This window comes from Argiope bruennichi, chromosome 8, assembly GCF_947563725.1.
Source record: "Argiope bruennichi chromosome 8, qqArgBrue1.1, whole genome shotgun sequence".
Taxonomy (NCBI): Eukaryota; Metazoa; Arthropoda; class Arachnida; order Araneae; family Araneidae; genus Argiope; species Argiope bruennichi.
In genome coordinates this window covers 116,769,996-116,786,752 of record NC_079158.1, presented here as the reverse complement: position 1 = coordinate 116,786,752, position 16,757 = coordinate 116,769,996, and the positions used below count along the sequence as shown (strand labels likewise).

Genomic DNA, 16,757 nt, shown 5'->3' with positions numbered 1-16,757 from the left:
CTACTGACACGAGTTTGGCCTCTTTTAATTTTCAAGTTTAGTAAAGGCTTCGTCCCTTTTTTCAGTTTATCCTTTTGATACTTGTCGGTTGTAACGACGACCAAAAAATGCAAAAATTCGACCAAAATGTTGCCAGTTTGGCGATATTAATATTATATACCAGTTTGGCGACATGAACTATATAAAATATAGTTCATGCATTCAAAATTTTTCATAATAAATAAATAATGCACTTTAGTGAATTTTTATAATTTGGTGAAATTTTTTCTTGGCGCTTTTTGATAGCCACTAAAACCGAATTGTACCATCCATTTTTAAAATGCAAATTTTACCCTAAACTGACCCAGAATTCTTCCATCGCTTTTGTGAAGACACAATCACCTCTCAAAAATACTCGTTATGGACTGCGAACTTGTCATTTTTGGTTTCTTTTCAGTTTAGTAATTTGCTCCTTTTATCTTTCGATTACCTGTTTTATAAACTCAAATTTTGCACAAAAACAAACCCGAAATTCTTTTATCTCTTTAATGAGGATAAAAATATTCATTGCTCTCAAAAATACTCATTACAGACAATGAGTTTGGCATCCTTGTTTTAAAGTATGTCATTTTAGTAAATGCCTCCTTTTTTTTCTTTCCATTATCCTTTTTGTAATTGACGATTTTGTGCAAAAACCACCGTCATCTGCGAGGACCTTGCAACCACCTTGCCGGTTCGACCGAATCGAAAGCCCCCGTCCGCTGCGGAATCGGGGTCGTCCGATCGATGTGCCCGGTTCCTGACAGTGGCCCATTTCATTAATGATGCCGAAAGAATCAGGCCTTCTCGCTAAATTTTCGAATTAACGAAATAACTGAGCGTTAAGTGACATTCCAGCTCTAACGAGCGAGTGAAATTTTGAAAGCGATAAATGGAGGCCGCGGTGATGACGCTAATAATGCAAATGGAATCATTCGCTCGAAGAATTCCGCCGGTTCGGAGGTTGACAATTAATCTGCCATGCAAACGCATTCGATTTAAGGTAAGCACGGGCCGAACGAACAAAGACAACGTAATGGATGGTCCACGCGTGGCCAAGACATGCCGTCAGGAGAAAGATTGGAAGCGCTCATTCAGGTCGAGTAATTTACAATTCCTAACTAGCCAGGTGGCAGGACAGTTGCTTTAAACAATGTCAGGGAGTAAACCAGCATCGTCCCGTAGACTTGACCCGTGACATTTATCCGAGATGTTCATAAATTAATCCTTTAGAATGCTATTTTTTTTTTCTTCTAGTAACTGTATTTAAATAATTTTTGAATTGGGATTGATTTAAAAAAATGAATTCTTTTAGTATATTTTAAAAATTTAATTATTTAAAATAAATGGTACATGTCGGTGTTAAAGACCACAAAAAAGCTTCAAGAATAAATTTCACCAATTCGGCGATTTCAATCGTCAAACTATGTAGCATGTCATTTGATATCTCTCTCTCTCTCTCTCTCTCTCTCTCTCTATATATATATATATATATATATGCACTTGGGTATATTTTAATAATTTGGCAATATATATATATATATATATATATATATATATATATATATATATATATATATATATATATATATATATATATATATATATATATATATATATATATATATATATATATATATATATATATATATATATATATATATATATATATATATGAGTATAATAATTTGGCGAAATTTTTTCTTGGCGCTGTTTGGTCACCATCAAAACAGACAAGTACCAAATTAATTAATTTTTAACCACAGTTTAATTAATTATCTAACATATCAATATATCTTGCTATTGTTTGGGATAAAAAGAAAATGGAATCCCTAGATATCGAAAAAGCTATCTTATTTTCAGCATTAGATGCTGGAATATTATCATCTAAATATAATATTAATAATTAATTTGATTATTAAAAACACATTATGCATTAAAAGTGTTTATAAACATATTTTATAATTTCTGAAGTTGTAAATATATATATATAAAACCAGAGTCAGCTTTTATCAGTTTAGCTTATATAGATATAATTTCAAGCCATTTCAAAATTGAAGAAATCAATGATAATTATATTTCCTACGATCTTAAAAGGCTTTCGTATATCAAATTTATAAACTTTGTCTGAATTATATTTGCTTAACTTTATAATATCATTACTTCCTAATATTCATAATTTTTAAATGTAATAATTAGTTTATTGTTGTAATGAATAGTTTTCGAATGTTTCAATATTTGGTTTTGAAATTTATGTGAATTTAAGGTGCATCCATATTCCTAAATATAGCCTTTCCTTTATTTTCTATCCCATTTTCTCCAATTGCATGTGAATATGTATTAGACAAGTTATTAAAATAATTAATTACTAAATCTATCTTAAGTGTAAAAATAATGAATTGGTTTATTACACTGACCTATTATTAATAATTATTATCAGTTATTATTAATAGTAACAATGATTATTATTAATGACAATCTTTTAATCATATTTACCTCAACATATCTATTCCAAAAACATTCAACGACTGCTATTTTATTTTGTTTAACGAATGAGATTATTTTTTCATTTGAAAATAGTTGTAAATTTAATGCTATTTAAACTGTATTTTTTAAACTATTAACTGCTTTCAACATTCTTTTAAAGAAATTGAATAATATCGATTTGTTATAAATCTTTCTTATTTCAATCACTTATGGAGTCTCAGAAGGCTATAATTGTGGACTTTTCTTTTTATTCTATATATTAATGATTTTTGCGGCATTTTAAAATTCTTTGAATATCTTTTATTTGTTTAAAATTGTTTAGTCTGATACGAATTATTATAAATGCTGCTGCTTATTGAAAAGCTCTGAATAATTTTTTTTCCCTATGGTATATGGGCAACAAATTTTACTTTTATATTGGGAAGTTTAATCACTTAAGATATACTCTGGAATTTCAACTTCTGATAGATTTTTACCAAATCATAAATCTTGTTGCTTGTTGTTTCTTATGGCACTTGCAATGGACAAGCACGCTGTTACGAAGACAGCGATTTTAAGCCGATGGGGGAGCGTCTCTCTCTCTCTCTCTCTTTTTTTTTAGTAGTGCCAACTAGGGCTAAGAGTACGACTTAGCTGCTCACGCATCACATTCGCTTGCACAACCCCTTTTTAAGAGGGTGGGGCACATTCACTCATCTCACAGATAGTACAGATGAAGAACAACCATACTCGAACCCAGGGCGACCAGATCACGGGGAATACACGCTATCCCTATGCCAAGACGCCGGAAAAAATCTTACTTTATATTGTTTATGTTCAATTTCTGATCTTGATATTATTTTGACGTAAGACGATTTTTCATAACACATTGATGGCGTATTGATGCTAGTCTTGATGTTATTTTGACATGACTAGATATTTAAACAACATACTGATACTGATCTCGATGTTATTTTGATATAACATTTATTTTTTCACAACTTACTGATGTCATACTGTTTTATTTTGACATAAGACTTGAGTTTTCGCAACATATTAATAGCAAGGTTTCATAGGCGCAAAAATTTTGAAATTCTCCAAAGTTAAAACAGATACTTTCTCAAAATATACAACTTCTATGAGGGAATTTTAATATATCATCTTTACAGTAAAATTGTAGATCTGTCTGATTCTAGACTGATTCCAGCATAGAATAGAAACTTTCTCTTGTAGATAGGGGTAAATAGACTTTAGTCTATATACCCCTGGTTAGCTCAATAGCTCAAAAACACAACATCGGGTATAAATGAAATTTTGGTATATAGTTTTGACATGCATCGAAATTTGGAACCAATCAACAACGAGAAAAAGCACAAAATGCATACATCAATTTTCTCCACTATAAGACGAAGCTAAGCTCAAAATTCTCTGCATTGTGCAAATATATGAAAAAGTCGACAGCAAATTTTGGAGCCAATCAACAACGAGAAAAAGCACAAAATGCATACATCAATTTTCTCCACTATAAGACGAAGCTAAGCACAAAATTCTCTGCATTGTGCAAATATATGGGAAAGTCGAGGGCAAAATATTCCATTCGTAGATGCCACAGCTAGCTAACCAAAACAATATAACGTTTACCTCAAAAAAACTCCCACAAAAATGCAATTCTTTCTTTTTGTGGCAACTTTGTTGAAATAATAAGCAAAGACGAACTGGTCTTTTCTGAATCAAAGGCGATCGCATTCGGGCTGCCTTGATTTATACCGGACCTACACTCAACCTGATTATTTCGAATCCCTCTTCCTTAACCACACGTACCGGAGCTACGGCCGTCCGCTTTGCTCTTCTCCTTCGGATTATCGTTCACGGGGGACCCCATTCAACACGTCCGACGCCATTTTTAAGTTTCCTTTCCATTTGTCTGTAGGATGCTGCGATCGCCATCTGTTCTACTGTGCCATTGTTCGCCGGAGATAGGGTCATTGCTGTTCGAAGATGGCTGGGAACTTTAATACGTGTCCCGTCCATGAAGGTTTGGTAAGTTTCAGCTCTTGATGTGCTTTTCTCTTCGAGTAGGATAGAAAGGAATTGACTGAAATCGTTTGGGAAGGAGAGGGGTTTTAGAAAATCAGAATGGAGTTGAATAAGAGGAATTTTAAATTTGGTAAAAGGGTAGCTTTTTTTTATTTTTCTCAAACACGAGATATACAAAGAGAAAGAATTGTAATCATCAAAAACTTCGAAAACTCGGGATTTTGATGAATCTCCACGTTTCAAATATCCCTGAGACTGAAAAGCACTATTTTGGGATTATGTTTGTCTGCTCGATTTCTCGAAAAAACTTTGAAACAGACAGATGAAATTTGGTATTTGGTCTTTATACCAGATTTGTACATTTTTTTCAAATTTTCAATCAAAACCATTAATAGGAAATCTGTTTATTCAGCTATCCAATGATTTATGAACATGATGTCTACAAAAAGTAAAGATAAAGACTTAGGCACGTAAAATCCGAAACACAAGTTTAACATCACAAATATAGATGCGCAACATGTGTTGAATCAAATACACCAAAGGGTTGATTATCTGTCTATCTGTCACTTTCATCTCAAATACGTTAACCCCAAAACGCAATGACTTAAAATGAAATTTACTGAATGATTTGTACCAAATCTTGGTTACAATCAGTTGAAAAAAAAATTCAGTTTTTTGGAAGATCAGGTGTTGCCCTCGTTACCTGATCTGGATAATACTTATGAGGTCCATTCCAAAATAGCCTTAGTGTTGCTTTCAAATGGGATGTTAATATAACTAAATTAACTCACCTACATCTAGTGCAATTGGAATTCAAAAATTTCAAATTAATAGGGAAAACAACGAAATACATGTTTTTCCCCATGATATACTATTTTTTCTATTTTTAATATTATTTTCATTTTCAATACATTATGTATTCAAAATTTGAATTAGATATTTTATAAATGATGGCTTGTCTCCACCTCTCCTCAAGGCGTTCATATATCAAGCTCTTCAAATACGCTTAGTTGAAGAAGATTCTCAAGATATCAAGATATCCTTAGACGTTAATGGATCTGCACTAAGTGCAGGATATTGGTACATAAGAGCACATAAATGGATAAAAAAATTTCAAATTAATTTAAAGCTTTATTGCAGCTGCTTTTCATGTTTTAATATCCTAGTTTATTAAAACTTCTTTTAAAGGTGACCAGGAACAAGATATTTGCATTGCATTTTGTTCGACTCTAAAACGCCAAATAAAATTAAAATTTGTTTTCAGAATCACAATTATATGTTGTAAGTGACGATTAAATCTGGTGTGAAATTGATCAGAAATATATGAATATAAAAAATTTATTAAAAAGAATTTAAAGTGAACTCGTAGAAAGAAAATATTTAACTGGCCAGGAGTTTTACAATGCAACGATATTCCCTCAAGGTAGCAAAACATAAATGTTAAAAAAGATTTTTTTAAAGATAATATTCTAGAAAAATGTGATGGCACATTTCCAATTATATATTATAAAGAAAAGTAAATTCAAAATATTTGAAAACTTTAATCATTTACAATTCTAACAGTTTTTTTAAAAAAAAAACCGGCATTCATTAAAAAATTATAATGATTATATTATTTTTTTAAAATATACTTTTTAAATTAAACTTGTTTCAAGTTTATAAGGATAAACTTTGTAATCAAAATTTTTCCTTCGCTTTTTGTCAGATTAGAGTTTTTAAATTTTGTACTTTTAGATGATATTGCTCTTGATTATTATTTTTATTAATATTCTTAATATTCTTTATATTAATATTCTTGATTATACTGATTAAGCTTAATATTCTTTTTGATTGATTTTGTTCATCTTTAGACGATATTACAATATATTAATGTTTTCTGAACTTAATCAATAATTTAACTCAATCAATAATTCAAATTAAATTAAATTTTAACTCAACATGAGTGGCGTCACCTGAGAGTTAATTAGAGAAACATTTATAGAAAAAGTGTTATAATATTTTTATTAATGAATTAAAAATAGGATAAAAAATAGAACTAAAAACAGAAGAGAAACAGAATTGAAAATAGAATAAAAATAAAAAGAATAATTAAAAAAATATTCTTTGTGTTCTAATAAAACTCTATTTTAAAAAGCTTTTATTTTTATTTTGGTTAACATCAGAACTTATCAAATATCTAATCACACTTCAAATCTTTAAAAATATAATCCAGAATGGTTGGATTGATTCAAAATATAAAATAGCTTAGTTCAGAAAACTGTAGTATAAAGAGAAAGAAAAAAAAAATCAAGCCCTCATCTCTTTTTGTGTTATAGAAGAGAGAAATGGCTTACCTTTGGGTGTGCTCTTTTGGGAAAGGCAATCTTTGGATCGATCTGAAAAAGAGAGAAAAACACTCTTTCAGTTTTATCTCTACATTTCAGCCATGACGTCAGGCACCCACATCTCCCACCCACCTTCCCTCCCACCACGAAGAAAGAAAATTTTTTTATATTATCGTCTGTAACTGTCGAAAATTCGAAGTTTGCTTTTAAGAAACAAATAAGCTTTTAAGATGTCCTATCAATATTTCTCTAATCTTATTTCTTCGAAGTACATTATTTAAAAAATAAAAGATGTTATTAATAAGGATTTAGCTTGATTTGCATTACTTTATATTCTTTTTCTTTTGTATGAAGTGATTTAAAGAAAATGAATTTCATCATAGTTATTGTGTTCCTTTATAAATTTTTATTTTATTTTTAAGAGATTCTAATGTAAAATCATGTAAGATCTTATTTGAATCTCAGATGGAATTGTTTCGATAAAACAACAGATTGATTGATATTTAGTAAAAGAGATCAATGTGTTAATATTCTTGATCTTGAAAATCAGATTTACTATTTTTATTGATACAATTTCATTAACTCGTTTTTCGCTGTATCTATTTATCCGTTCAATGCAAATTTTGTAATTAATTTTAAACTAACTTTATGATGAGGCAGAAACTTGAAGCATAGTTCAGGACTGAATGACAATGTAATAATGAATTGTTTTCTTGTCTATTTGTTTGTGTGTGTGTTCGGAATATATTTCTTAATCGATTAAAAATTTTCATTTTAACAAATGAAATGCTTGGAAATTTGTGATTGTGAATTTTAAAAATTCCCTATCATAAATTTTAAGGACAATATGTATCAGTTAGAAAAAATTATTTCATACTTTTTAGTCGGTTTTAAAAATGTGGTATATTATTTTTTTTAAATTTAAGTTATCATTCCTATAAAAAATTAGATTTACAAAAAAAATTTCAGGAATGTCCGAAAAGTTTTAAATTAAATTAAACTAAAAATCTAAACTTATTGATTTTACATTTTATATAAAGTCATGAATTAAATATATCAGTTGTATGTTGGAATTTTAATCATAGCATTCTGACAAACTAAATAATAAATCTCTATTGGAAGTTCAGAGTTTATTTCAATATTTTAGATCATATGAATCAAATAGAAATTACATCAATTTTCTTCATTTGAGCTGAGATTAAGAAAAAAACCCCTAATAATGAAAATCTTTAATCTTTTTATATAAACAATACATTTTTTGAAGAATCGTGGAAGGAAAATAGATTGTGGCATCCTTATTTTATACTTTTAATTAGTAAATTCAATAATTAAGGCATACAATAAATTGTGCATTGTCAAAGATTTATATTAAGTTTTCTCAAATATCACTTCATTTTTTTCATAACTTAGAAGAAAGAGGACAACTATCGTTAAAAAGCGGGAAGATATGGGTAATAACTTCTCAAATGAAAAAAAAAGTATAAACAATTTTAAATAATTATTATAAGATCAACTTATAAAATAACCCACATTTTCTTCACATTAATTACTTAATACAATCCTTATAATTATGATTAATACGATTTTATTAATGTTGTAAATTTATTAGGATATCGATTACTTTATTATAAGTTAATATTAATTTCAATGTCACAAATGAAATTTTGATGAGCTTAGGGTTAGAGAAAGGAAAAAAACTATGAATCCTAGCATATCATTATTTTTTCTCTACCCCTTTTGCATGATTATTGTTTTGACATGCATGACACAATGAATATATACATATGATGTCATACACGATTATATACATATGATGACTTACACATTGAATTTATACATATGATGGCATACACGATTATATACATATGATGACTTACACATTGAATTTATACATATGATGGCATACACGATTATATACATATGATGACTTACACATTGAATTTATACATATGATGGCATACACGATTATATACATATGATGACTTACACATTGAATTTATACATATGATAGGATACACGATAAATATATATATGATGGCATACACGATAAATATATATATGATGGCATACACGATTATATACATATGATGACTTACACATTGAATTTATACATATGATGGCATACACGATTATATACATATGATGACTTACACATTGAATTTATACATATGATGGCATACACGATTATATACATATGATGACTTACACATTGAATTTATACATATGATAGGATACACGATAAATATATATATGATGGCATACACGATAAATATATATATGATGGCATACACGATTATATACATATGATGACTTACACATTGAATTTATACATATGATGTCATACACGATTATATACATATGATGACTTACACATTGAATTTATACATATGATGGCATACACGATTATATACATATGATGACTTACACATTGAATTTATACATATGATGTCATACACGATTATATACATATGATGACTTACACATTGAATTTATACATATGATGGCATACACGATTATATACATATGATGACTTACACATTGAATTTATACATATGATGGCATACACGATTATATACATATGATGACTTACACATTGAATTTATACATATGATAGGATACACGATAAATATATATATGATGGCATACACGATAAATATATATATGATGGCATACACGATTATATACATATGATGACTTACACATTGAATTTATACATATGATGGCATACACGATTATATACATATGATGACTTACACATTGAATTTATACATATGATGGCATACACGATTATATACATATGATGACTTACACATTGAATTTATACATATGATGGCATACACGATTATATACATATGATGACTTACACATTGAATTTATACATATGATAGGATACACGATAAATATATATATGATGGCATACACGATAAATATATATATGATGGCATACACGATTATATACATATGATGACTTACACATTGAATTTATACATATGATGGCATACACGATTATATACATATGATGACTTACACAATGAATATATATTATATGATGGCATACACGATTAAATATATATATGATGGCATACATGATTATATACATATGATGACGTCCATGCGGAATATATTGCTTGCTAATGAAAGTTTGGTAAAGTATTGAGATCTCAAATGGAAGGACACAGCTTTATTTTTTAGAGATGCGAAAAGAGAAAGAACACTTTTGTATTTCTACAGGAAAATTACCGTTTTAGGCGCATGAAATAAAATTTGATTCCTCTCTAACCGAGCTTTATTTTTCTTTCTTTAGAATTTCCCTTTCTAAATGTGAATACACACAAAATGAATGAATTTTAATTTAAATACATTTGGATTAATTCAAAAACCAAAAGGTATTATTCAAAATGTATATGAATGCTCTTAACTTGAATTTTTTGTGAATTAATAAAAAGATCTAAACTATAATACTGTTCGAACATTGACATAAAGAGGGGTGATCATTGTGTTGGAATTATTCATGCTCAAGTTATTAGACTTTGGGAGCCAATACTGATATATTTTTTATGTTTATCCAAGGATTTAAAAATTAGATGCAAAGTGAATTCAAAAGAGACACTAAAAATAGATACAAAGTAACGGTCTCTATAATTACAATATTGAGTTCCAATTTGGCTAATTTGAACGATTTTTTTGTGAATTTGATTTTTTTTGTCTTGTGCCTTGCATATTTTGTTTCTGTAATCTTAAAGCAACTTTGTGTTCGACTTATCATCATTTTATTTGATTAAAAAATGCTTAGGAGCCAATGCAGATTTTGTTTTCTTTATGAAAATTTTTTATAGCAGTGAACGAAGTCTGCGCACTTTGTTGTTTCTATAGTCAATGTTTTATTTTATGTGCCATCTATCTGATGAATGCATTATTATTATTTTTAAAGTAATAAATTACAAATATTATACTCAAGTGCTGTGTACTATTTATGCATTAAAATTTATTAAAACAATTATCATCGCTAAAGATATAAATTTTTTAACGATAATAATTACTACTACTGGATTTATTAAAATTATGTACTGTATAATTATTAATTCTTTATTAGTTACTTATATTGAAAACAAATCATAATCGCCATTTTTTTGTTCGTAACTTTTCATTTCTTTTCTATTTTAAGCTCTTTTTTTTTGTATTTCTCTAAATTCGAATCTTTAAATAAATCGAATTTTGATTGGAGTCAGTTTAGTTAGTTAAATTCCAGTGTTATAATTATAATAATAATAATAAAGTAACATATTCTGCTATACTAACTACACACAGGCTATAAAACAAACTCGCAGTTCTAAACCGTTCATTAGGAACAAAATCGAACTTCTGTCCATAACAGTCTTCCAGGAAACAACGCTGAGTAAAATGTATTTCTCTGTATTCTTTCGTGTTACATTCCCGAGGCGGAATCGATATTTTCGTCTCCGACTGCGTATCACAAATATGACAATAATGGGGAAGGCCGAAAAAACGGAGGGGAGTTTCTTATTTTGTCGGTGAACCATCTTTTCGAGTTTTTGAAATTCAGTGACCAACTCATCGAATTCCATTTTACAGTTCCTAATGCGAAATCAAAAACGCTCGAAACCCGCGCATCATTTTGTGCTTTAGAAGAAAAGCAAGAATAAAGGCGCGTTAGTCGAGGATTTCAGCTGTTGCCACCCGCTACGTATCAATACATCCATACAAATTTAAAGCCGAAGCGACGCTACGACGCGGGCCGCTTCAAAAAAAAGAAGAAAAAAAAAAAATCTCTCAAGTTGTTGTAAAACAACAGACTTCAAAGCGGATTTCTTTTCTTTTCAGACGTTAACGACATTTTTTCTTCTTCTTTTTCTCGCTCCCAAAACACTCGCAGCGAAGTTTATCTTCGAATTCGCGAAGACATTAGCGGTGGAAACCGAATTCTCCCCTTTGCCTCAATGTATTCCATGGAGAGGAGTTGAGTTGCAGCGTGCGTCCTGCATAGATTCTTTTCTTTTTTATTTCTTTCGATGTCTTTTTTCTTTTTTATTTGCTTCCTAGAGACTTAATCGTCTCTAGGCGGTGGTTGTCACCTGCATAGCAATCAATAGCACCATCCTCCACGTCCCCACCCAGAGTAGATTTGTTCGAAATCTGGTTGGATTCGATGGTATTTGGTTTTGTGGGAGAAACCGCAAAGCTTTGTTCCGAAGAAGTTTCGAATGAATGGGAAGGGAGAAAGAGCGATAAAAAAATGTTCATTTTTATTTAAATAGCAGGAGAAAGAGATATCGGGAAATAATTTCTAGATTTTTTATTTGAAATCGTCAGTCCACAGTATTCAGAATCTAAAACCCAGTATTTCACATTAATGATTGCTACTCTGGAAAGTAATTTCAAGAATTTTTTTGAAATCATCAGTCCACAGTATTCAGAATCTGATACCCAAATTTTCACATTATTCTTTGCTTCCCTAGGAAATAATTTCAAGATTTTTTTTGAAATCATGAGTCCACAGTATTAAGAATCTTAAATAGAAATTTTCCGATTATTTCTGGCTTCTTTGAGAAATAATTTCTAGATTTTTTTTTGAAATCATCAGTCCACAGTATTCAGAATTTGAAACCCAATTTTCCCATTATTTTTTGCTTCTCTGGGATATAATTTCAAGAATTTTTTTGAAATCATCCATCCACAGTATTCAGAATCTGAAACCCAAATTTTCACATTATTCCTTGCTTCCCTGGGAAGTAATTTCTGGATTTTTTTTTTGAAATCATCTATCTACAGTATTCAGTATCTGAAACTTAATTTTTCACATTAGTTCTTGCTTCTTTGGGAAATAATTTCCAGGATTTTTTTTTTTTTTGAAATCATCAGTCCACAGTATTCAGAATTTGAAACCCAATTTTTTACATTAGTTTTAATCATTAAAAAAATCGCTCGAAAAATTTTGAAATTTTAAATAGTTAAATAATTTTATTGGATATGGATCTTGTAGCAGAAGAATTTTTTTTCGCATCGGTCGCAAGTTGTTACTTATTTTGTACCACTAAGCAATTAAAATTTCATTTTTTTGACAAAATATGTTTGTACTGCAATCTCTTTGTAGATAATTTTATTTCTTATCTATATTATATCATCTAAACGTGGTACTGGTAGCCTTAAATGGGAAATGCAAGTAGGTGGAAAGAGATGAAAAATTTTCGGCTGTCCTGAAAAGGAGGGAAAATGTTTTCTTGCTTCTCCGGAATGATTCCCATTTAAAATAATTCATTTTTAAGTTACTGCCTCCGTGTACTGATTCATTACTATTACTAATCTAATCCCTTCCATAGGAAATATGCTTCATCAGTGAAGTGGAGGTAACTCATCCCCTTATCATTTATATAACCAACAGGGAAAATAATAGTCTGGTTATATATTCAGGGTCTACTTATTGTGTTTACTCCCTTCTTAATGTTTTACACTGTTGAATTTTTAAATTTTTAAATTTTTTTTTTTTACTTTTTCATTTATATTATAGATAGTATGCAATTTTATGATAAATTTTCTTTATCTCAAATTCTCTAGCATGAAAAAACTCGTATATGGAATCAAAATTTTACCAAATTAACCTATTAACTGTTAAATAAATTTTGTAAAAGTTAAATGTGACAATACATGTGAAGTGATCAAGTGAAAATACATGAGCTTAAAAATATGAAAATTTATGCTATTTAGAAAGCAAGTGAAAAGTCAAATAAAAAAAAATTACTAATAAAAATATGAAACAAATTAATATAAATAAAAGTGCGTTAAAAGAAATCATTAATTATGTTTTGAAAACTGTTTTATTTCATTTTCATTGCATCATACAAATTTTAAGACTTTTTAAAGTGTTTATATGGGGTCTGATGCCAATCTTATAAAACTCATTTTTCAATGCTGTAATTATTTATCATTTGCTCCATTGTTTTATAAGTACAGAAAGAATGAAATAAAAAATAAAAACTAGATAAAACCACTTGTTAGAATTAACTCTTTATCTGGCATGGTGTTTCAGAAGCAAAGTGTTTCCACAGGCTTTCATAGGAGTTCTATAACTCCAAATTCTTTATAACATAAAGTTAGTACATCTTCGTGATTTGTGGGTAAAGATTAAAATAAATTTCTAAAATTGAATTAATTAAGTAATTAAAAATAATTAAGAGCACGTAAATGCATTACACAAACTTAGTTAGCTTGTACATCTGCAATTTTTTTTACTACACCTTTTCACTATTTACCAATTAAAGCGTTAAAATAGGAGAAAAACAAAATCTGTTCTTAGAAAATAATCCCTATTACAACGATCATTTTTCACTCTCATCATTACAAATTTGTAAATAGAGGTAGGTCACGCAAAAGTTACTTAAAAATTAATTCTATAAAATCCCATAATTAGCGGAAGAAGGTGCTTTGGAAACTGATAAGAAAAGTTGCAACTTGAATATTAAGAAGATGAAAATTAGTTCTTTTAATGCATGTTGTTCCATTCATTTCTTATGTTTATTAAAAAGGAAAATGAATTTTCTTGTTCATTGAACTTCTACGAATCTATCAACCAAGAAGTACTTTGAAAACAATGACCATAAAAGCTAATTTTTTTTAGTTTTATACTCAAATTAATTGAATATTAAACTCAAATTAAGTAAATAATTTAAATAATAAAAATAACAATAAAAAATGAAAAAAAATTTGAATCTCGAGTCAGATATATTGAGTCACTGCATGAGAAAGTTTTGGTCTTAATTTGTCTTTTCTAATTTTATTTTAAAAATTTGGTTTAAATTTTATGGAAGGGATAATGTGCAAGCACATGAAAAAGTTTTTAATGTCATTGCAACTCGCATTTATTTCCCCCTTATATGCTGGTAGCTTAATCTGTTCCACAATATTGTGCAATATTCTATTATTCAGTATTAAACAACATTATGCAAGATTGTATCATTCATTATTCAACAATATTATGCAATAATGTTTTATACAATATTCAGCAATATTATGCAATAATGTATTATAAAATATTCAGCAATTTTATGCAATGTTGTAGTATTCAGTATTCAACAATATTATACAATATTGAATTACTAAATATTCAATAATATTATGCAATAATGTTTTATACAATATTCAGCTATATTATGCAATAATGTCTTATAAAATATTCAGCTATATTATGCAATAATGTGTTATACAATATTCAGCAATATTATGCAATAATGTGTTATTCATTATTCAACAATATTATGCAATATTGAATGATTAAATATTCAAAAATATTATGCAATATTACGAATATTTTTAATATCATTCAATTTTGTAAGATAAATGTGCTACAAATAACAGTACCTAAGAAGTAGATGGCGCTGTATGTATTTATTATGTATACTTTTATTTGTATATATTACATAATCTTTTTTTGTATATTGCTCATTTTTGTAAATACCTCATACAATAAGCATGTATGTTTGAGAGCTCTGGTGTTTCCTCTTAACCATGGGTAACATGATATGTAGGAAGTGAGTCTCCTTATGTATGTGTGCTACTAAGGTAGGAATGCTACTTATTTCAATCATTCTTACAATACAGTTTTAGAAATTTTTTTACAAATCTTCACCAATCATGTTTCCTAGTACCCTAAATTAATCATTGTTCAAAAATTCAAGTGATGTATTGCAGGGAGGAGGAAATTCTCGACGGAATTCGCAGATGTCTGTTTCAAAAGATATAGATTGTTTGTTTACTTACAAATTTCTTTAAGAATGTTGCAAAGATAATTGAAATTAGACGATTCATAATCTCATTATAACAAAGACAGTTTTAAATAAATGCTTTAGAAGCTAAGAATAAAAAACTTTTTAATCCCCTAAAATCAACTTGCTTTTAACATGCGGTACATTGTTTTAAAGTTCTCATAAATTACATTTTCTTTCTCTCTTGTAGTTCCATTTCTTATAATAAGAAATATAAAGGAGAAAGAAAATGCAGGACATGCTTTACATCTCAGAGAACAATCAGAATATATCTTCCCCTTTTGTCTTAAGAGAGGAATTCTTTAGGTATTGTAGTGAAAAGCTTATAAGCCAGTTAACAACTACGCTGCAGGTGCAATTGAGTTTGTATCAGGGTGATGTTACTAGACTGCGAACCACAAAGTCCCAGGTTCTATCCTCGCTCATCGCAAATCCGCAACATTCAAAGTCGTCAGACTCACTTGACGCAGCAACCCCAAAAGTCGTCAGATTCACTTGACGCACATACACTCGCCATAACGCTTGGCGCTACTCAAATGGGTACAGGAGCATTAGAATCAACAGCTAATACATCACCACTAAACAGCCATATCGTTCGTCTCACCTCCGACTCACTGGAGGGAGATTCTGTAGTGAAAAGCTTATAAGCCAGTTAACAACTAGGCTGCACGAGCAATTGCTTTTGCATCATGGTCATGTTACTGGACTGTGAACCACAAGGTCCCAGGTTCTATCCTCGCGCATTTCAATCCGCCAAAGTATGGACGCTGACACACTTACAACAAGGTATCTAGTAATATTTTTGTATTCATGCTCAATCCTCGATGAGGTTCGCAGATGCACCATCTACTTCAAAACAGGTAGGAATGGTACTAAGTTGAAATTTTTATTTACTTGTAACTTCCCTGAGAATTGAAGGTAGCCTTGAATTAGTAGATTATTAAAATATTAGATAAACTGTTTTCTCTCTCCTGAAGTGCATGCATACAACCTTATTTGATCTAATGATCTGCGATTTAAGAAACCTTGTGTTATTCATATCATCTGCCCTTAAAGCAGTATGAGGCACAGAGCAGCAGAGATAAAATACAACAGAAATGCTTTATCCACTACATTTCTATCCAGAAGCAATCAG

The 16,757-nt window shown here is 29.3% G+C and overlaps 1 protein-coding gene across 4 annotated transcripts in view; it reads right to left on the bottom strand.

Annotated features, from left to right (window-relative positions):
* The window catches only part of LOC129981123 (RNA-binding protein Musashi homolog Rbp6-like), a 247,187-nt gene that overhangs the window by 72,245 nt on the left and 158,185 nt on the right, over positions 1 to 16,757 (bottom strand). For all 4 annotated transcript variants that reach the window (XM_056091806.1, XM_056091808.1, XM_056091807.1 and 1 more), the window contains exon 5: positions 6,855 to 6,896. In XM_056091806.1, coding sequence (XP_055947781.1) covers positions 6,855 to 6,896 — 42 coding nt within the window. The remainder of the gene's footprint in view (positions 1 to 6,854; positions 6,897 to 16,757) is intronic.